This window comes from Eumetopias jubatus, unplaced genomic scaffold (assembly GCF_037043125.1).
Source record: "Eumetopias jubatus isolate StellerSeaLion01/CBP00866 unplaced genomic scaffold, mEumJub1_p1.0 scaffold_6, whole genome shotgun sequence".
In the NCBI taxonomy this organism is placed as follows: Eukaryota; Metazoa; Chordata; class Mammalia; order Carnivora; family Otariidae; genus Eumetopias; species Eumetopias jubatus.
Window position 1 is genome coordinate 112,579,487 of NW_028274812.1, and position 22,319 is coordinate 112,601,805.

General features: G+C 43.0%; 1 protein-coding gene across 4 annotated transcripts in view; it reads right to left on the reverse strand.

The window, feature by feature from the left end:
- The window catches only part of DAAM2 (dishevelled associated activator of morphogenesis 2), a 63,827-nt gene that overhangs the window by 11,455 nt on the left and 30,053 nt on the right, over positions 1-22,319 (reverse strand). For 3 of the 4 annotated variants that reach the window (XM_028120607.2, XM_028120605.2, XM_088024362.1), the window contains exons 15-18: positions 20,378-20,484; positions 19,125-19,209; positions 16,081-16,187; positions 15,906-15,994 (exon numbers count right to left, since the gene is read on the reverse strand). In XM_028120607.2, the coding sequence (XP_027976408.1) occupies positions 15,906-15,994; positions 16,081-16,187; positions 19,125-19,209; positions 20,378-20,484 (388 nt within the window). Of the gene's footprint in view, positions 1-15,905; positions 15,995-16,080; positions 16,188-19,124; positions 19,210-20,377; positions 20,485-21,529; positions 21,557-22,319 lie in introns of all 4 variants that reach the window. The other variant, XM_028120606.2, reaches the window with a different exon arrangement.

Below are 22,319 nucleotides of genomic sequence, written 5' to 3' on the forward strand. Positions count from 1 at the left end.
GAATTGAGCTGGATATCTACCAGACCACTCCGAGCACCCACGAAACCAGCCTGAGATGTAAGAAGATCTGGATCTCTACAAACAAGATATTGCAGGCAGTTGGTTTCGAGGTATAAAGCGGGGAGCTGTGATTCTGCGGGCAGATATTGGAGGATAAACGGCAGCGGAAGGGTGCCTGGCCGTGGGGAATCCTACACCGCTGGTGAGTGACAGCCTCACGCGCTGGGGATGGGGCACAGACTCACAGACTCACAGACCGGTAGAGGTGGGGAAAGGACTTTAGGGCAGCCCCTGGGGTGGAAACCCGGAGCGGCGCTGTTGCGCGTGCAAACTAGGAGTGGTTGGCGGTTTTAGAAGCACAAAAGGCAGAGATGTGCTCCGACCTGGAGGTGGGACTGGGGGCACTGTAGAGGGGTGCACAACCCAGGCCACTGCAGTTTATAGCAGCACAGAGAGAAATGGAGAGAGTGTGGCCTGGAGAGCTCACTGAAGAACAGACTGTGGTCTCTCTGTTCTGAGGCAGAGGGCTGGAAATGGTCTCTTCTGCTCTGACTCGTGGAAGAGACTTGGAAAGCCGCCGAAAACAAAAGCCCCCAAAACCGATTCCCGCTGAGCCCATCCCCCACCAAAGCGGGCAGGGCAACTCTGCCCAAACAGGGTTGCCTGAACATAACAGTGTGGCAGGCCCCTCCCCCAGAAGACAGGCTGGGAAAACAAGAGGCCAGCAACCCTAAGGTCCCAAGAAAACAGGTGCATCTTGCTTGGGTTCTGGTCAATAATTTGGATTATATACATTCCCTCAATCACCCATCAACAGAATGACTAGGAGGAGGAACCCCCAAAATAGAAAAGACTCAGAGACTGTGACTTCTGCCACAGATTTACAAATGGATGCAGATATAACCAAGATGTTGGAGATGGAATTCAGGCTAGCAATTGTGAAGACAATGGCTAGAATGGAGAAATCAATTAATGGCAACATAGAGTCTCTAAGGGCAGAAATGAAAACTGAATTGGCAGAACTTAAAAATGCTATCAGTGAGATCCAATCCAATTTAGGTAATCTAACAACTAGGGTAAGTGAGGCAGAAGAATATATAAGCGACCTGGAAGACAATATAATACATAAAAAGGGAAAAGAGAAGGCCAAGGAAAAACAACTCAGAATCCATGAAAATAGAATCAGAGAAATAAGTGACACCATGAAGCGTTCCAAAGTCAAAATAATTGGAATCCCGGAGGGAATGGAGAAAGAGAGAGGACTAGAAGATGTATTTGAGCAAATCCTAGCTGAGAACTTCCCTAATCTGGGGAATGAAACAAACATTCACATCCTAGAGGCAGAGAGGACCCCTCCCAAGATCAAGGAAAACAGGCCAACACCCCGGCCTGTAATAGTAAAACTTGCAAACCTTAGAACCAAGGAAACCATCTTAAGGGCAGTTAGGGGGAAGAGATTCCTTACATACAGAGGGAGGAACATCAGAATAACGTCAGACCTATCCACAGAGACCTGGCAAGCCAGAAAGGCCTGGCAAGACATATTCAGGGTACTAAATGAGAAGAACATGCCACCAAGAATACTTTATCTGGCAAGGCTGTCATTTAGAATGGATGGAGAGATGCAGAGCTTCCAAGACCGGCAGAAACTGTAAGAATATGTGACCACTAAGCTGGCCCTGCAAGAAATATTAAGGGGGTTTCTACAAAAGGAGAAAGACCCCAAGAGTGATTATACCACAGAAATTTACAGGGACAATCTATAAAAACAACGTCTTCACAGGCAACATGATGATAATTAATTCATATCTTTCAATAATCACTCTCAACGTGAATGGCCTAATGCTCCCATAAAACGGCACAGGGTTGCAGATTGGATAAAAAGACAGGACTCATCCATATGCTGCCTACAAGAGACTCATTTTGAACATCCAGACTGAAAGTGAAGGGATGGAGATCCATCTTCCATGCCGGCGGACCTCAAAAGAAAGCTGGGGTAGCAATTCTTATATCAGACAAGTTAGATTTTAAAGTAAGTCTGTAATTAGAGACACAGAAGGACACTATATCATTCTTAAAGGGTCTATCCAACAAGAAGATTTAACAACTGTACATATCTATGCCCCCAACATGGGAGCAGCCATTTACAAAAGCCAACTGTTAACCAAAATAAAAAGTCATATTGATAACAATACGTTAATTGTAGGAGACCTCAATACTCCACTCTCAGCAATGGACAGATCATCTAAGCAGAAAATCAACAAGGAAACAAGAGCTTTAAATGATACACTGGACCAGATGGACCTCATAGATATTTACAGAACATTCCACCCTAAAACAACAAAATACTCATTCTTCTCGAGCGCACATGGAACTTTCTCCAGAATAGACCACATACCGGGTCACAAATCAGGTCTCAACCAATACCAAAAGATTGAGGTTATTCCCTGCATATTCTCAGACCACAATGCTTTAAAACTGGAACTCAGTCATAAGAAAAAATTTGGCAGAAATTCAAATACTTGGAAACTAAAGACCACTCTGCTCAAGAATGTTTGGGTCAACCAGGAAATCAAAGAAGATCTTAAACAATTCATGGAAATCAATGAGAATGAAAACACATTGGTCCAAAACCTATGGGATACTGCAAAGGCGGTCCTAAGGAGGAAATACATAACGATCCAAGCCTCACTCAAAAAAATAGAAAAATCCCAAATTCACCAACTAACTCTACACCTTCAAGAACTAGAGAAAAGGAACAAATGATGCCTAAGCCAGGCATTAGAAGATAAATAATTAAAATTAGAGTACATTTCTTGGCAAGATGGCGGAGGAGTAGGAGACCTGGATTTCATCTGGTCTCAGGAATTCAGCTGAATAGGGATCAAACCATTCTGAACAACTACGAACTCAACAGGAGATCGAAGAAAAGAATAGCAACAACTCTCTGAACAGAAAAGTGACCACTTTCTGGAAGGTAGGATGTGCGGAGAAGTGAATCTGAGGTGATATTTGGGAGGATAGACGGCGGGGGAGGGGGGCCTCCGTCGGCCGCTTCTGGCAAGTGATAGAGCCACGGAGCACAAAATCAGAACTTTTAGAAGTCGGCTCTGCTGAGGGACGTCGCTCCAGTGGCTAAGCGGGGGGTGGAACCCTCGTGGGACAGTGTGGTCTCAGGACCCCGGGGGTCGCAGAAAGACCAGGGTGCCTGAGTGCTGCAGAGCTCCCAGGTATTGGAGCGGGGAAGCCAGCTGCAGAGACGGAGCCGAGGCATGGGCTCTCAGCTCGGGGTTGCCATAAACTGTGATCCGTGGCCCAGTCGGGCCACTGCTCCTCCAGCAGGGACCCAACAAGCAGCAGAGCCGGGGAGACTCCCCTTCCTCCCCCGGGAGGAGTGGCGCAGGAGCGCAGCGCAGGGATCTGCTGGGTTTGGAGACTCCACACTGAGTCGGGTGCCAGAGATAGAAACACTCAGTCCCACAGGCCAGGTGAGCATGGAGTGCGGCCAGAGACTGGGGAGACAGGAGTGACTGCTTTTCTCTGGGGGCGCACTGAGGAGCGGGGCCCCGAGTTCTCGGTTCCTCCTGGGCGGAGATTGGGAGGCTGCCATTTTCACTCTCGTCCTCCAAAGCTGTACAGAAAGCTTGGAACAAAAGCTCCTGAGAGCAAACCCAAGCAGATTGCTTAGACCGGCCCAGCAAGGGTGGGGCAATTCCGCCTCCGGCAAAGACATTTGGGAACCACAGCAACAGGCCCCTCCCCCAGAAGATCAGCAAGAACAGCCAGCCCAGACCAAGTTTACCAATTAATGAGAACAGGAGAACTCCAGTGCTAGGGGAATACTGCACATAGAATTCATGGCTTTTTTACCATGATTCATTCGTCTTTCAAAGTTAATTTTTTTAACTGTTTTTTTTTAATTTTTCTTTTTCCCTTTTTCAACCAAAATCTCATAAATCCCTTTTAAAAAAAACATTTTTATTTTTCACTTTTAGAATCATATTCTATCCCTTCATAGTAGTTACCCTTATATTTGGCATATATATAAGTTGTTCTCTCTTTAAAATTTTGAGATACAGTTTCTTCTAACAGATCAAAATATACCCTAAATCTCTAGTGTATGGCTTTGTTCTAGTGTCCTGCCTGATCACATTCTCTCCCCTTTTTTTTCTTTCTTTCTTTTCTTAACCCTCTTTTTTCAAACACCTTATCAATTCCTTTTTAAAAATTTTTTATAATTTTCCTCTTTACACTCATATTCCATCCCTTCATCGTATCAACCCTTATTTTGTACATATATAAGTCTCTCTTTCTTTAAAATTTTAGGAGGCACTTTCTTCTAACAGACCAAAATACACCCAAAATCTAGTGTGTGGCACTGATCTATACACCAGCTTGATCATATTTGATCCTATTCTGTTTTTTTGTTTTGTTCTGGTTTTGTTTGTTTTTATCTTTATCTTTTTCCCTTTTTTCCCTGTATTTTTTTCTTTCTTTCCCTTTCTTTTCCCCTGGTTTCAGGTCTTTTCTGATTTGTTTAGAGTATATTTTCTGGGGATGTTGTTAACCTGTTAGCATTTTGTTCTCTCATTCATCTATTCTCCTCCGAACATAATGACAAGAAGAAAAAGATCACCTCAACAAAAAGAACAAGAGGTAGTACCATCTGCCGGGGACATACTCAATATGGACATTAATACAACATCGGACCTAGAGTTCAGAATCATGATTTTAAAGATACTAGCTGGGCTTGAAAAAAGCATGGAAGTTATTAGAGAAACGCTTTCTGGAGAAATAAAAGAACTAAAATCTAACTAAGTCGAAATCAAAAAGTCTATTAATGAGGTGCAATCAAAAATGGGGGCACTAATGCTAGGATAAATGAGGCAGAAGAGAGAATCAGCAATATAGAAGACCAAGTGATGGAAAATAAAGAAGCTGAGAAAAAGAGAGATAAACACTACTGGATCACGAGGGCAGAATTCAAGAGATAAGTGATATGATAAGACGAAACAACATTAGAATAATTGGGATCACAGAAAAAGAAGAAAGAGAGAGAGGCAGAAGTATATTGGAGCAAATTATAGCAGAGAACTTCCCTAATGTGGGGAAGGAAACAGGCATCAAAATCCGGAGGCACAGAGAACCCCTCTCAAAATAAAAAAAAGAAAAAAATAGGTCAACACCTCAACATCTAATAGTAAAAGTTACGAGTCTCAGAGACAAAGAGAAAATCTTGAAAGCAGCTCGGGATAAGAGATATGTAACCTACAATGGTGGAAACATTAGATTGGTAACAGACCTATCCACAGAGACCTGGCAGGCCAGAAAGGACTGGCATGATATCTTCAGAGCACTAAAAGAGAGTAATATGCAGCCAAGAATACTATATCCAGCTAGGCTCTCCTTGAAAATTGAAGGAGAGATAAAAAGCTTCCAAGACAAACAAAAACTAAAGGAATTTGCAAACACAAAACCAGCCCTACAAGAAATATTGAAAGGGGTCCTCTAAGCAAAGAGAGAGCCTAAAAGCAGCGTAAACAGAAAGGAACATAGACAACACACAGTAACAGTTACCTTACAGGCAATACAATGGCACTGAATTCATATCTTTCAACAGTTACCCTGAATGTCAATGCGCTAAATGCCCCAATCAAAAGACACAGGCTATCAGATTGGATTAAAAAACAAGACCCATCGATATGCTGTCTGCAGGAGACTCATTTTAGACCAAAAGACACCCCCAGATTGAAAGTGAGGGGGTGGAAAACCATTTACCATGCTAATGGACACCAAAAGAAATCTTGGGTGGCAATCCTTATATCAGACAAATTAGATTTTAAAACAAAGACTGTAATAAGAGATGAAGAAGGACACTATATCCAACTTAAAGCATCTATCCAACAAGAAGATCTAACAATTGTAAATATCTATGCCCCGAACATGGGAGCAGCCAATTATATAAGGCAATTAATAACAAAAGCAAAGAAACACATTGACAACAATACAATAATAGTGGGGGACTTTAACATCCCCTCAGTGAAATGGACAGATCATCTAAGCAAAAGATCAACAAGGAAATAAAGACTTTAAATGACACATTGGACCAAATGGACTTCACAGACATATTCAGAACATTCCATCCCAAAGCAACGGAATACACATTCTTCTCTACTGCCCATGGAACATTCTCCAAAATAGATCACATCCTAGGTCACAAATCAGGTCTCAACCGGTACCAAAAATTGGGATTATTCCCTGCATATTTTCAGACCACAATGCTTTGAAAACTAGAACTCAATCACAAGAGGAAAGTCGGAAAGAACTCAAATACATGGAGGCTAAAGAGCATCCTACTAAAGAATGAATGGGTCAACGAGGAAATTAAAGAAGAATTTAAAAAATTCATGGAAACCAATGAAAATGAAAACACAACTGTCCAAAATCTTTGGGATACAGCAAAGGCAGTCCTGAGAGGAAAGTATATAGCAATACAAGCCTTTGTCAAGAAACAAGAAAGGTCTCAAATACACAACCTAACCCTACACCTAAAGGAGCTGGAGAAAGAACAGCAAATAAAGCCTAAACCCAGCAGGAGAAGAGAAATAATAAAGATCAGAGCAGAAATCAATGAAATAGAAACCAAAAGAACAGTAGAACAGATCAAGGAAACTAGGAGCCGGCTCTTTGAAAGAATGAACAAGATTGATAAACCCCTGGCCAGACTTATCCAAAAGCAAAGAGAAATGACCCAAATCAACAAAATCATGAATGAAAGAGGAGAGATCACAGCCAACACCAAAGAAATACAAACAATTATAAGAACATATTATGAGCAACTGTATGCCAGCAAATTAGGTAACCTGGAAGAAATAGATGCATTCCTAGAGATGTATCAACTACCAAAATTGAACCAGGAAGAAATAGAAAACCTGAACAGACCTATAACCACTAAGGAAGGTGAAGCAGTCATCAAAAATCTCCCAACAAACCAAAGCCCAGGGCCAGATGGCTTCCCAGGGGAATTCTACCAAACATTTCAAGAAGAATTAATACCTATTCTCCTGAAACTGTTCCAAAAAATAGAAATGGAAGGAAAACTTCAGAACTCGTTTTATGGGGCCGCCATTACCATGATCCCAAAACCAGACAAAGACCCCATCAAAAAGGAGAATTACAGACCAATATCCTTGATGAACATGGATGCAAAAATTCTCACCAAAATACTAGGCAATAGGATCCAACAGTACATTAAAAGGATTATTCACCAGGACCAAGTGGGATTTATCCCTGGGCTGCAAGGTTGGTTCAACAACTGCAAATCAATGAACGTGATACAATATATTAACAAAAGAAAGAACAAGAATCATATGATCCTCTCAATAGATGCAGAAAAAGCATTTGACAAAGTACAGCATCCTTTCTTGATCAAAACTCTTCAGAGTGGGCGCCTGGGTGGCTCAGTTGGTTAAGCAACTGCCTTTGGCTCAGGTCATGATCCTGGAGTCCTGGGATCGAGTCCCGCATCGGGCTCCCCGCTCAGTGGGGAGTCTGCTTCTCCCTCTGACCCTCTTCCCTCTCGTGCTATCTCTCATTCTCTCTCTCTCAAATAAATAAATAAATAAAATCTTAAAAAAAAAAACTCTTCAGAGTATAGGGATAGAAGGTACATACCTCAATATCATAAAAGCCATCTATGAAAAACCTACAGGAAATATCATTCTCAATGGGGAAAAGCTGAGAGCTTTTCCCCTAAGGTCAGGAACGCGGCAGGGATGTCCACTCTCACCACTGCTATTCAACATAGTATTAGAAGTCCTAGCCACAGCAATCAGACAACAAAAAGAAATCAAAGGCATCCAAATCGGCAAAGAGGAAGTCAAACTCTCACTCTTTGCAGATGATATGATACTTTATGTGGAAAACCCAAAAGACTCCACCCCAAAACTGCTAGAACTCATACAGGAATTCAGTCAAGTAGCAGGCTATAAAATCAATGGACAGAAATCAGTGGCATTCCTATACACCAACAACAAGACAGAAGAGAGACAAATCAAGGAGTCGATCCCATTCACAATTGCACCCAAAACCATAAGATACCTAGGAATAAATTTAACCAAAGAGGCAAAGGATCTGTACTCAGAAAACTATAAAATACTCAGGAAAGAAATTGAAGAAGACACAAAGAAATGGAAAAACGTTCCATGCTCCTGGATTGGAAGAACAAACATTGTGAAGATGTCAATGCTACCTAGAGCAATCTACACATTCAATGCAATCCCCATCAAAATACCATCCACTTTTTTCAAAGAAATGCAACAAATAATCCTAAAATTTGTATGGAACCAGAAGAGACCCCGAATAGCCAGAGGAATGTTGAAAAAGAAAAGCAAAGCTGGCGGCATCACAATTCCGGACTTCCGGCTCTATTACAAAGCTGTCATCATCAAGACAGTATGGTACTGGCACAAAAACAGACACATAGATCAATGGAACAGAATCGAGAGCCCAGAAATGGACCCTCAACTCTATGGTCAACTTATCTTTGACAAAGCAGGAAAGAATGTCCAGTGGAAAAAAGACAGTCTCTTCAACAAATGGTGTTGGGAAAATTGGACAGCCACATGCAGAAGAATGATACTGGACCATTTCCTTACACCACACACAAAAATAGACTCTAAATGGTTGAAGGACCTAAACGTGAGACAGGAGTCCATCCAAATCCTAAAGGAGAACACAGGTAGCAACCTCTTTGACCTCAGCCGCAGCAAATTCTTCCTAGAAACATCACCAAAGGCACAGGAAGCCAGGGCAAAAATGAACCATTGGGATTTCATCAAGATAAAAAGCTTGAGTGGTGGGGGGTGGGAGCGATGGGGTGGCTGGGTGATAGACATTGGGGAGGGTATGTGCTATGATGAGTGCTATGAATTGTGCAAGACTGTTGAATCACAGATCTGTACCTCTGAAACAAATAATGAAATATATGTTAAGAAGAAAAAAAGATAGCAGGAGGGGAAGAATGAAGGGGAGTAAATCGGATGGGGAGATGAACCATGAGAGATGATGGACTCTGAAAAACAAACTGAGGGTTCTAGAGGGGGGGATGGGTTAGCCTGATGATGGGTATTAAAGAGGGCACATTCTGCATGGAGTACTGGGTGTTATGCACAAACAATGAATCATGGAACACTACATCAAAAACTAATGATGTAATGTATGGTGCTTAACATAACAATAAAAAAATTTTAAAAAATGACTCCTGGAACACTATATCAAAAACTAATGATGTAATGTATGGTCATTAACATAATAATAAAAAATTTTCAAGAAAAAAATAAAGAAAAAATAAAGTTAGAGCAGAGACGAATTATAATTAGATGAATTAGAAACCAGAATCACAGTAGATCAGATCAAGGAAACTAGAAGTTGGTTCTTTGAAAGAATTAATAAGATCGATAAACCACTGGCCAGACTTATCCAAAAGAAAAGAGAAAGGACCCAAATTAATAAAATTATGAATGAAAGGGGAGAGATCACGACTAATACCAAGGAAATAGAAACAATTATTAGAAATTATTATCAACAACTACATGCCAATAAACTGAACAATCTGCATGAAATGGAGGCCTTCCTGGAAACCTATAAGCTGCCAAGACTGAAACAGGAAGAAATTGACAACCTGAATAGGCCAGTAACCAGTAACGAGATTGAAGCAGTAATCAAAAACCTCCCAAAAAACAAGAGTCCAGGACCTGATGGATTCCCTGGGGAATTCTACCAAACATTCAAAGAAGAAATAATACCTATTCTACTGGTGCTTTTTCAAAAAACAGAAACAGAAGGAAAACTTCCAAACACATTCTATGAGGCCAGCATTACCTTAATCCCCAAACCAGGCAAAGACCCCATCAAAAAGGAGAATTTCAGATTGATATCCCTGATGAATATGGATTCCAAAATCCTCAACAAAATCCTGGCTAATAGGACCCAACAATACATTAAAAGGATCATCCACCATGACCATGTGGGATTTATCCCGGCATGCAAGGGTGGTTCAGCATTTGCAAATCAATCAATGTGATAGAACACATTAATAAGAGGAGGGAGAAGAACCATATGGTCCTCTCAATTGATGCAGAAAAAGCATTTGACAAAATACACCATCCTTTCCTGATTAAAACTCTTCAGAGTATAGGGATAGAGGGAACATTCCTCAAGTTCATAAAATCCATCTATGAAAAACCCACAGGGAATATCATCCTCAATGGGGAAAAGCTGAGAGCCTTTCCCTTAAGATCAGGAACATGTCAAGGATGCCCACTCTCACCACTATTGTTCAACATAGTACTAGAAGTCCTAGCAACAGCAATCAGACAACAAAAAGAAATAAAAGTTATTCAAATTGGCAAAGAAGAAGTCAAAATCTCTCTTTTCGCAGACGACATGATACTTTATGTGGAAAACCCAAAAGACTCCACCCCCAAATTACTAGAACTCATACAGCAATTTAGTAGTGTGGCAGAATACAAAATCAATGCACAGAAATCAGTTGCTTTCTTATACACTAACAACGCAACTGTAGAAAGAGAAATTAGAGAAAAAATTCCATTTACAATAGCACCAAAAACCATAAGATACCTCGGAATAAACCTAACCAAAGAGGTAAAGGATCTATACTCTAGGAACTACAGAACACTCATGAAAGAAATTGAAGAAGACACAAAAAGATGGAAAAACATTTCATGCTCATGGATCGGAAGAATAAATATTGTTAAAATGTCTATGCTACCCAGAGCAATCTATACCTTCAACACCATCCCGATCAAAATTCCAATGACATTTTCAAAGTGCTGGAACAAACAATCCTAAAATTTGTATGGAATCAGAAAAGACCCCAAATCGCCAAGGAAATATTGAAAAAGAAAAAGCTGGGGGCAACACGTTGCCCAATTTCAAGTTATATTACAAAGCTGTGATCACCAAGACAGCATGGTACTGGTACTAAAACAGACATATAGTCCAATGGAACAGAATAGAGAACCTAGATATGGACCCTCAACTCTATGGTCAAATAATCTTTGACAAAGCAGGAAAAAACATGCAACGGAAAAAAGACAATCTCTTCAATAAATGGTGCTGGGAAAATTGGACATCCACATGCAGCAGAATGAAACTGGACCATTCTCTAACACCATTCACAAAGATAAACTCAACTTGGATGAAAGACCTCAATGTGAGGCAGGAATACATCAAAATCCTAGAGGAGAACACAGCAGGAACATCTTTGACCTTAACCCAAGCTACTTCTTATTAGACACATCACCACAGGCAAGGGAAACAAATGCAAAAATGAACTTTTGGGACTTCATCAAGATAAAAACTTCTGCACAGCAAAGAAACAGTCAACAAAACAAAGAGGCAACCCACAGAATGGGAGAAGATATTTGCAAATGACACAACAGATAAAGGGCTGGTATCCAAGATCTATAAAGAGCTTCTCAAACTCAACACCCAAAAAACAAATAATCAAATCAAAAAGTGGGCAGAAGATATGAAAAGACACTTCTCTGAAGAAGACATACAAATGACTAACAGACACATGAAAAAATGTTCATCATCATTAGCCATCAGGAAAATTCAAATCAAAACCACATTGAGATACCACCTTACACCAGTTAGAATGGCAAAAATTACAAGTCAAGAAACAACAATGTTGGAGAGATTGTGAAGAAAGGGAATCCTCTTACACTGTTGGTGGGAATGCAAGTTGGTACAGCCACTTTGGAAAACAGTGTGGAGGTGCCTCAAAAAATTAAAAATAGAGCTACCCTATGGCCCAGCAATTGCACTCCTGGGTATTTATCCCAAAGACACAGATGTAGTGAAAAGAAGGGCCATATGCACCCCAATGTTCATAGCAGCAATGTCCGCAATAACCAAACTGTGGAAAGAGCCGAAATGCTCTTCAATAGATGAATGGATAAAGAAGATTGGTTCATATAGACAATGGAATATTACTCAGCCATCAGAAAGGATGAATACCCAACTTTTACATCAACATGGATGGGACTGGAGGAGATTATGCTAAGTGAAATAAGTCAAGCAGAGAAAGTCAATTATCATATGGTTTCACTTATTTGTGGAACATAAGGAATAGCATGGAGGACATTAGGAGAAAGAAGGGAACAATGAAGGGGGGTGAAAATCGGAGGGAGAGATGTACCATGAGAGACTATGGACTCTGAGAAACAAACAGTGTTTTAGAGGGGAGGGGGGAGGGGGGATCGGTTAGCCCAGTGATGGGTATTAAGGAGGGCACGTACTGCATGGAGCACTGGGTGTTATACGAAAACAATGGATCGTGGATCACCACATCAAAAACTAATGATGTATTGTCTGGTGACTAACGTAACATAATAAAATAAAATAAAAATAAAAATAAAAAAATAAAAAATAAAAAACAAACAAGAGCCAGACACAGACTCATAAATACAGAGAACAAACTGATGGTTGCCCGAAGGGAGAGAGGTGAGGGGATGGGCAAAATGAAAGAAGGAAAGTGACAATACAGGCTTCCAGTAATGAAATAAATAAATCATGGAGATAAAATGTACAGCATGGGGAATATGGTCAATAGCCTTATATAGTGTAGCTACACTTGTGATGGACAAAGCATAATATCAGACTTGTCTAATCTCTATATTGTACTGATCTGAAACTGATACAACATTGTGTGTCAACTATACTTTATATACACATCATGAAATTAGCAACAAAATAAAAGTATAAGTTTAAATTGAAAAAAAAATAAGCCATAAAAGTGAATGATAAGTTTTGTTGGTACATATTCTATGACCTAATAACAGCATTACTCTTGATGGATATTAGAGTGGTTTCTAGTCATTTTTTTCTTAAATTATGAACAGATTGGTTAAATAAATTATGGTATTCATACAATGGAATAAAATGCAGCACTGAGGGCGCCTGGGTGGCTCAGTTGGTTAAGCCCAGGTCATGATCCTGGAGTCCCGGCATCGAGTCCCGCATCGGGCTCCCCCTTCTCTGTGGGGAACCTGCTTCTCCCTCTGCCTCTGCCTGCCACTCCCCCTGCTTGTGCTCACTCTGTCTCTCTCTCTCTCTATGTCAAATAAATAAATAAAATATTAAAAAAAAATGCAGCACTGAAAATAACTCACCGCTACATGTAACAATAGGGTAACTTACAAGCATAATGCTGAAAAAGGAACCAGCATAAAATTATCCATACTATAGTATACTGTTTATATAAAGTTCAAGACAGACAAAACCTTTAAAGAAGGTGGACAGAGCAATGGTTGCAGGGGGTAATGTTTGAGAGGGGACATGAGGAAGGGCTGTTTAGGGCTGGCAACATTCCAGTTCTTTCTTTTTTTTTTAAGATTATTTATTTATTTATTTGACAGAGACACAGCGAGATAGGGAACACAAGCAGGGGGAGTGGGAGGGGGCCGAGCAGGGAGCCCGGTATGGGGCTCAATCCCAGGACACTGAGATCATGACCTGAGCTGAAGGCAGACGCTTAATGACTGAGCCACCCAGGTGCCCCAACGTTCCAGTTCTTGGCTGGGGTGTTGATTTCACAGGTGAGTTCAGTTTATGATAATTCATCAAGTAGGATGCTTGTGATTTATGTATGCATATTTGAATAAAAAGTTTACTTTTATATGTAGTTTTTAAAAGTTTTTGGCAATTCATATTGGTTAGGATAGTTTTTCTAAAGTTGATATGCTATTTGAGAAATTTGCAAAAGAATCCTCCTAAAAATGCTAAAATGTTGGCAAAACAGAAATTGACAAGAGTTCAAAGGAAATCAGTATAAATGGGAAAACTCCCATTGCAATGCAGACATTTTAGATAAAGTCATAAGAATAATATATTCGTGAATATATTCATAAGAATGTTTACATTTGAAACCATATTCATCTTGACTATATTCAGTAAATGTATTCAAAATGAGAATCAGTAAATTTGGTATATCCAGCAATGAGCATATTCATAAGAATATATTCAAGAAAAATATGTTTCATGAATATATTCATAGAATTGGTAAATCTGTCAAATTTGGTGAATTGGCTTTTGGCAAATTGACCCAGATGCCCTGCTGGGAAGTGGGGAGGGGAGGGTGTCAGCAGCTTATCACCAGCTGGGATAGGCCAAATATTAGGTTACCAGGAATATTTCTTTGAACTGGAAGGGAAAATATGAATTCCAACTCCTGCACAATCCTCTTGTCTCTGCCCCTACTCAAGCCACTGACCTGACTGTGTAAGATACAGCTTCAGCCACCTCCTTCTGACTCTCAGAGAAGGAGACATCCAGACCATTCTAGAATAGTTAGCAGCCATTACCATCCAAAACATGACTTGCTCTGCATAGCTTGATGGAGACTCTCCTGAGCATTCAGTGACTAACTCTTAGGGAGAGTTTCAGAGTGGGCTCTGAGATTATCTGAGATTAACCCTACCCAGTGGCTAAGCTACTCTGATTCTAAATGGCAGTTGCTCACATTTGCTCCACTGACCCAAAACACACAAATGATTGAGCAAACCTCTTGGCTATCCCTTTATCTGTGCCTCACGCCCCAAAGGCAGTCTGCGGGAGGATAAAGAAGATTGTATGAAGGTAGGGATTCACCCATCACCAGGGCAGAAGGTACTGCCAGACCTCAGACCTGCAGAGTCACTGCTGATCTCGATCCTTCTCCCTCAGAACGATTAATATTTACAATTACACCCAGCCTGCAGTTCCCTTGTGTGTGTGAATGCATATGTGTCTGGGGGGACCCAGACTGCAGAAAATGTGTGCCTCCAGCTCTGTCACACACCACCTACCCCTACCCCCAAACCTCCCTGAAGCAGCTCCAGGAAGCGTCATTCTCTGGACTGGGCATCCCAGGGAGGGCTGGCCAGCCCTGGTGTCCAGCAGAGGGGGCCCATGGTCTGCTCTGCCCCCAGCCTGCCCCCCTCAGCATCCTGGACTCAAGCTCTCCTGTTCCACTCTGCTGTCCTGTCCTCCCCACAAGTGAGCCTCACAGCCTCTCCTGCTTCTCTGCTCATGGGTCTTCATGGGCCAGCCTGCCTTGTTCCCCAACTCCCTGCCCCTCTGTCTTCTGCCATCATCTGTGAAGTACTACAGGACAAGAGTAAGGGATGAATTCTGAAGAACAACATCTGTGTTCCAATCTTGGCTGTACCAGTCCCTGGTAACATGGCCTCAGGCAGCATGTCCCCATTTTAGACATGAGAGAACGGATGCACCCATAGGGATGTTGTGAGAACCAATGAGACCATCCATGTGGAAAGTTTCATGCAGTGCTTGCTACATGGTTCTCATTGAATTACGAAGTGCCCATCTGGTAAAGGCCTGCGTAGGAAGGGTTCCCTAACCCAGAAAACCAGATACCTCCAGAGATTACTTTGCTAATTTCCTACTTTTCTGAATAGCTCACACTTAAAATAATGTATCCAGAGGTCTTCTATGAACTTAGTCCCTCTTGGGCAGGGTAAAGATTGATGAGCTCAACACATGCCAGGCCCTGTTCTAGGTATTTGCTATTATCATCATCTGTTCAGCATTTCTGTCCCATGCTGGGGCAAAAGTGAACAGACCTCCCACCCTGGAGTGTATACAGGCTGAGGCATAGGAAACATGTCACATGTTTGGCACATGTGCTAATATAAACAAGTGCGTATATCTACAATAATCAGAGTTTTAAATTTGTCTTTGGCTTTTTTTTTTTTTTTCTGGGAGGGGGCAGGGATTGAGAAAGAGAAAGTTCTCCTCCATCCCCGTTCATTGATTTCCACCTCCGGGCCCTCCCACATGCCTCTTCACTCTAGGCTTCCCCACACCCTCAACCATACCTTCCACTTTGGGCTTGGCCTCAGCCAGCCGCTCCTGGAACTTCTTCTTAAAGAACAGGGCCTGCAGTCGCTGCTGGTAGTGGTCGATCCTGTGGACAGGGCAAGCTACATCGTAAGACAACCCCTCCAGCCCAGGAGCTAGCTCCAGCCCCTCCTCCATGCCCATTGCCCTGACCTGCTCATTTCATAGAGGAAGCGGTCAGCACGGGCCATCCGCTCTATCTCATGCTTGTGCTCCTCAAGGAGGTCGATGTCACTTTTCTCTGGGATGAACTTGAGGAGCTGCAAAGAACATCAGATGAAGGTCAGACAGGAAACTGGTGAGAAGCTGATATGGGGGTGCAATGCATGGATGCCCATACACTGATCATGTTCAAGATGGGGAGCGGTCCTTAAAAGAGAGAGGCATCCTCATGTGGTGGGTTTATGCTTCATCTGCCTAAAAGGGGCCACAGGGCACCCAGCTCTAGACTTTTCTTTTTTCACTTTTTAAAACTGAGATGTACCTTATATATAGTATACCGTTCATTTTTTTAAATTTAATTTTATTGTGTTATGTTAGTCACCATACAATACATCATTAGTTCTTGATGTGGTGATCCACGATTCATTGTTTGCGTATAACACCCAGTGCTCCATGCAGTACGTGCCCTCCTTAATACCCATCACCTGACTAACCCATCCCCCCACCCCCTCCCCTCTAGAACCCTCAGTTTGTTTTTCAGAGTCCATTGTCTCTCATGGTTCGTCTCCCCCTCCGATTCCCCCCCCTTCATTTTTCCCTTCCTTCTCCTAATGTCCTCCATGCTATTCCTTAGGTTCCACAAATAAGTGAAACCATATGATAATTGACTTTCTCTGCTTGACTTATTTCACTTAGCATAATCTCCTCCAGTCCCATCCATGTTGATGTAAAAGTTGGGTATTCCTCCTTTCTGATGGCTGAGTAGTATTCCGTTGTCTATATGGACCACATCTTCTTTATCCATTCATCTATTGAAGAGCATTTCGGCTCTTTCCACAGTTTGGTTATTGCAGACATTGCTGCTATGAACACTGGGGTGCATATGGCCCTTCTTTTCACTACATCTGTGTCTTTGGGGCAAATACCCAGGAGTGCAATTGCTGGGTCATAGGGTAGCTCTATTTTTAATTTTCTGAGGCACCTCCACACTGTTTTCCAAGGTGGCTGTACCAACTTGCATTCTCACCAACAGTGTAAGAGGGTTCCCTTTCTTCACAATCTCTCCAACATTTGTTGTTTCTTGATTTGTCAATTTTTGACATTCTAACTGGTGTAAGGTGGTATCTCAATGTGGTTTTGATTTGAATTTCCCTGATGGCTAATGATGATGAACATTTTTTCATGTGTCTGTTAGCCATTTGTATGTCTTCTTTGGAGAAGTGTCTGTTTATGTTTTCTGCCCATTTTTTGACTTGATTATTTGTTTTTTGGGTGTTGAGTTTGAGAAGTTCTTTATAGATCTTGGAAATCAGACCTCTGTCTGTAGTGTCATTTGCAAATATCTTCTCCCATTCTGTGGGTTGCCTCTTTGTTTTGTTGACTATTTCCTTTGCTGTGCAAAAGCTCTTTATCTTGATGAAGTCCCAAAAGTTCATTTTTGCTTTTGTTTCACTAGCCTTTGGAGATGTATCTTGAAAGTATACCATTCTTAAGTACACAGCTCATTGACTTTTTTCTTTTAAACCCAAGTTTCTTGAGGTGTAATTTACATAAAATGTATCTATTTTTTTAAAATATTTATTTTAGTGAGAGAGGGAGAGAGAGAGAGAGCATGTACACAAGCAGGGGGAGGGGCAGAGGGAGAGGAAGAATCCCAAGCAGACTCTGTGCTGAGTGCAGAGCCCCACACGGGGCTCAATCCCAGGACCCTGAGATCATGACCTGGGCCAAAATCAAGAGTCAAATGTTTAACCGACTAAACCACCCAGGTGCCCCAAAATGCATCCATCTTAAGTGTGCAATTCAAAGAGTTTGGACAAAATCACCCACTGAAGCCCCATCCAGATTAAGATACAGATTTCCATCCCCTAGAAAGTTCTCTTCTATTGCTTCAATAAGCCAACCCATCCCTCTCCCCATTACAGCCTCTCAACTGAATTCTATTACCTTAGATTAGATTTGCCTATTCTTGAACTTCATATAAATGGATTCATGCTGTGTGTTTTCTTTGGTGTCTGGCTTCTTTTGCACAACATAATGTCTGAGACTCATCCATGATCTAAGTATTGGTAGTTTGCTTTTTATACATTGCTGAACAGTATTCTATTGTAAGAATATACCACAGTATATTTATTCACTTTCTTATTGATGGACAGTTGGGTTGTTCCATGAATAAAACTGTTATAAATATTCTTGCATGTATCTTTTATAGTCAATGTTTGCACTCATTTCTCTGTATCTAGCAGTGGGACTGCTGGGCAGTAGAGTAGGTTTAGCCTTTGTGTGTAGTGCCAAATTGTTTTCCAAATTATTGTACCCAATGAGAATTCCAGTTGCTTCATGTCCTTGCCAACATTTGGCATTGTCAGTCTTTTCAATTTTAGCTATTCCAGTGGGTGTGTGGTTCTGCCTCAGTGTGATTTACTGTATTTCTCTGATGACTAAGAGTGTCGAGCCTCTTGGAAATTCTCTTTCATGAAGTACATGTTCAAGGCTTCTGCTCATTTTCAAGTGGAGGTGTTTGTCATTTTCACTCTTGGAGTTGAGAGCTCTTTATTCTGAATAGGAGATCTTTGCTAGATGTACATAAAGCAAATGTCTTCTAAGGTTTGGCTTATATTTTCACTCTAGTGTTGGTACCCTTTGATGTACAGAGTTCTTAATTCTAATGAGGTCCAACTGATGGTGGTTTTCTTTCATGCCTTCTAGGTTTCTCTTGAAGGATCCCATAAATTGAGGTGGAAGAGATTGGGGGAATATATGACTATGGGTCATTCTGACTTTACCTTGAGACCCAAGGGGGGATCGTAGCTCATACCTCCTGTCAAAGACCTCAATCCCCTGGAAAATATGCAGCCTTTCCTATCCTCCCCTCAGAAAGGCTGGTCCAGGGAGTTTCTATAAACCTCTACCCAACTCCTCATCCTCCAGCCTGATTTCTCCTTGACCTAAGAGCCTTGGCCTCTCTGGGGGCAGGAAGGGGTGCAGCTTCCCCCTAGTTTCAGCTCCCATCCCCTCCCCACCAGGGGCCTCACCTGCTCCAGCATGTCCTTAGCAAGGTCCTCCTGTTCGTCCATCTTCAAGATGGCCTGCCGGATCTCCTCATTAGAAAGCTTCAACCTAAGGCAAAACACTGCCCCTTGAGCCTGGCCTCTCTGCTCAGGACAGACCCCAGCCCTTCTCCTCCCCTGCATTCTCTCCCTCATGTGAACATGGGAATATATTCCTTAGTGCTCCCCCCTTACTTCCCCTAAACTCATATGGTTCACTCCATAAACTAAATAATGAGATATTTCAGTCTCTAAGTATAGACTTGAATCTGGTGTCTTGCTTGAGTCTCTGTCATAACTGATAGGGACATTTGAAAAGGTCCATCTTTAGTGTAGACAGAGAGACAGGGTAAAATGTTTCTGATCCTTCTCCTCCTTATGCCTAAAATATCTACTGCATCTCCATGGGAGGATGGGAATATCAGCAGGCCATGAAGGGGGCCGTTTCCTGCTTCCTTCATTGTCAGAAGACAGAATAGCTCTCAGTCTTCTGATGGTGCCTCAGCTCCCACACAGCTGTTCCCATATGTCTTGCTGTCTGGGTGATGGAGAAGCCACCCCCCTCCACAGACACACACACAGACATACACACACACACAGCCCTTCCCCATCCCCTCCAGATGCACACCACTTGGATCCCTGGAGATACAGAACTCTCTCTCACCTTCAAGAGAGAGAAACTGAGGCCTGGGGCCTGGGGGAAGAAAGGGGAATGGATGTCCCAGAGATGGCTAGGGCAGCACTAAGAATAGTATGGGTGGTGGTGCCCTCTGACCCTGGCTCAGGCAGGAGGCCTCGCACAGAAGCTGTGCTGTTAGCGCAGATACTGCCCTGTTTGTTCTGCAGCCACGGGAAATGCTTGGGGGCTGACATCATGCTGCTCCGTGGCCTAAGCCTAGTGGGGCCCTCCATGGGCTTAGAGCAATTCTGTTGCCAGATGATGACCAGGCTGGTCAGCGATGTCATGACTGGGGCAGTTTCCTGTCTGCAGAGCCCCACACTACTGCTGAACGTGGGGTCCCAAGAGAGGGTTCTAGATCAGTGGTCTCCTACCATTCCCAGGGGACAGCAGGGGAAGTGAAGAGACTGCTGTCACCCATTCCTCTGCCATCCCTGTCCCCCAGACATTCAGTACCACTGTAGGTTTTTGCTCTAGCCCTCTCAGGGCTCTACTTTCTTGTTGGGGGGGGGGGTTCATCCCTCCCACCAGGGGCTAACAAGGCAGGACAAGCACATACTTAGAGAGAAGGATGATGCAGTTCTGTGCCCTTCGGCCGTCAATGACTGATAGCTCTTTGACCTTGCGGGAGGCCAGGTAGATGTCCTCTGTGGAGCCCAGCTCTTTCTGAAACCAACAAGCCAAGTAAAAAGGTTGAGGCATGCGTGTGTTCCCCAATCCTCTCCTTACCCACCCCCCAGGAGCCACTCCCACACCAACCACGGGATGTTCCTGGTGTGAGGGGAATAAAGATGGAAAGAAAAAGACAGGAGAGAGAGAGAGAGAGAGAGGAAGGTGGTTAATAACCATCACTACTAGAAGGCATCTGGGACTTTACCATAGGCTAGAATGGGTTGGGGGCAATGAAGAGCCCCCTTTTTTAAAGACTGCCCTTTCTGGACAAACTAGAGAAGGGACTGTTCCAGTGGGGGAACTGATCCCTATGGCTTTGGGCACTGTTATGGTCCCCAGCATCCCAGAAAATCAGCCCTCACTCCACCACCCTACCCGGAGAGCTTCCCCAAGCTTATGATGAGAAGCTGGTTTGAAATCCCCATCAGGCTACAGTTCCTGGACTCCTGGGTACTTCAAGCACAGCCCAATGTGCCCAGAGTAGAGGGCATCCACAAGTCCAGAGGTGGGGAAACTGAGGCAGAATTCCATGAAGAATTATCTTCACTGGGGTTCCAACAGCAAATTCCCTCAAAATCATATTCCTTCCCTTCTCTTGGGCCTTTGGTGAGGTAGACAGGAAACTAGTTTTTACCCTGGGAGGTCCCTCCAAGCACATGCTCCCTATTGCACAATTCCAGAGGCTGCCATTTCACATCATTATCCCTGTGAATTGTACCCTTGGGATTGTGCAGTGCCCAGCCTATGCAGTCTTACAGGATGGCTTTGCCTTGGGCCAGGTAGATAAGACAATAGACCTAGATGCTTTCTCCTTAATCCAGTAGACATTCACCTCCATTGCTGGTAGGGGTCTGTTTGAATTACTTCCCTCCTCTACATTTCTGCTTTCTCTTTGGGAACCCTTTCCTGTGTTGCTTATAAGGATGAGTCATAAAGGTAGAAGGCAGAATGAACAAGCCCTCTCTTTTGACCAGTACAGGGCAGCAGCCCAGGACAGTGGTTAGAAGTTAGAGTGTCCAGAGCCCCAAGAGTGACTCACCTGCTGAGAAGGATTAGTTATCAGCTCCTAGGCAGGTAGCAGCCACAGCCAACAGAGAATTAAACATGCACAACATTAGCCAAGAGGTTCAGGGACCCCAGGGACAGTAGGAGAGACATGGAGACCCCTGAGCATTTACTCTGTCTACCCCATCCCAATGAGACCCACATGGTTGGAGATGGAGACTAACAATTAGCCCTGGACAGGAGGTGCTTTTAGCAGACATGCACTCACAGAGAAGCCACAAAGTGGGGAGTAGACAGGTCCCCTGCCTGCCCTGGGCCCAGTGGGACCACCACTCCCCAGTTGGGGCAGGCCCGGCCCCCAAGCTTCCCAACCCCAGGCCTTGGCTGCTATTCTTCCCTCTTCTCTGTTGGGAAACTGCCCAGAGGGCAGAGAGCATTTCTCTCTGCTGGATAACTTCATCTTTCTAAATAGAAGAGGAGATACAACCAGAAGGGGCCAGAAATATGCAGAAGTTGCATTCATTGAGGCAAATAAAAGCAGGTGTCCCCAAATTTCACCCTTTCCATTTGTCTTTTGATTTCCAAGGGAGTTAAGGGGACAGAGCCCACACCCAATTCTCCCTTTCGGACCCTGATGGAGTTGAAGTCACTAACTCAGGAGCTGCAGAGGACATAGAGGGAAGATCACAGCTCATAGGACCTTCCTCCCCACCAAAACATGCACCTTGGGGCCCAAGATAGGAAGAGGAGGTCACCAGGGACCAGAGCTACACAGCCTCTGGAATCTTTCAAGCTCTGCTGCTGTGAATTCAGCCCGAGTCTGG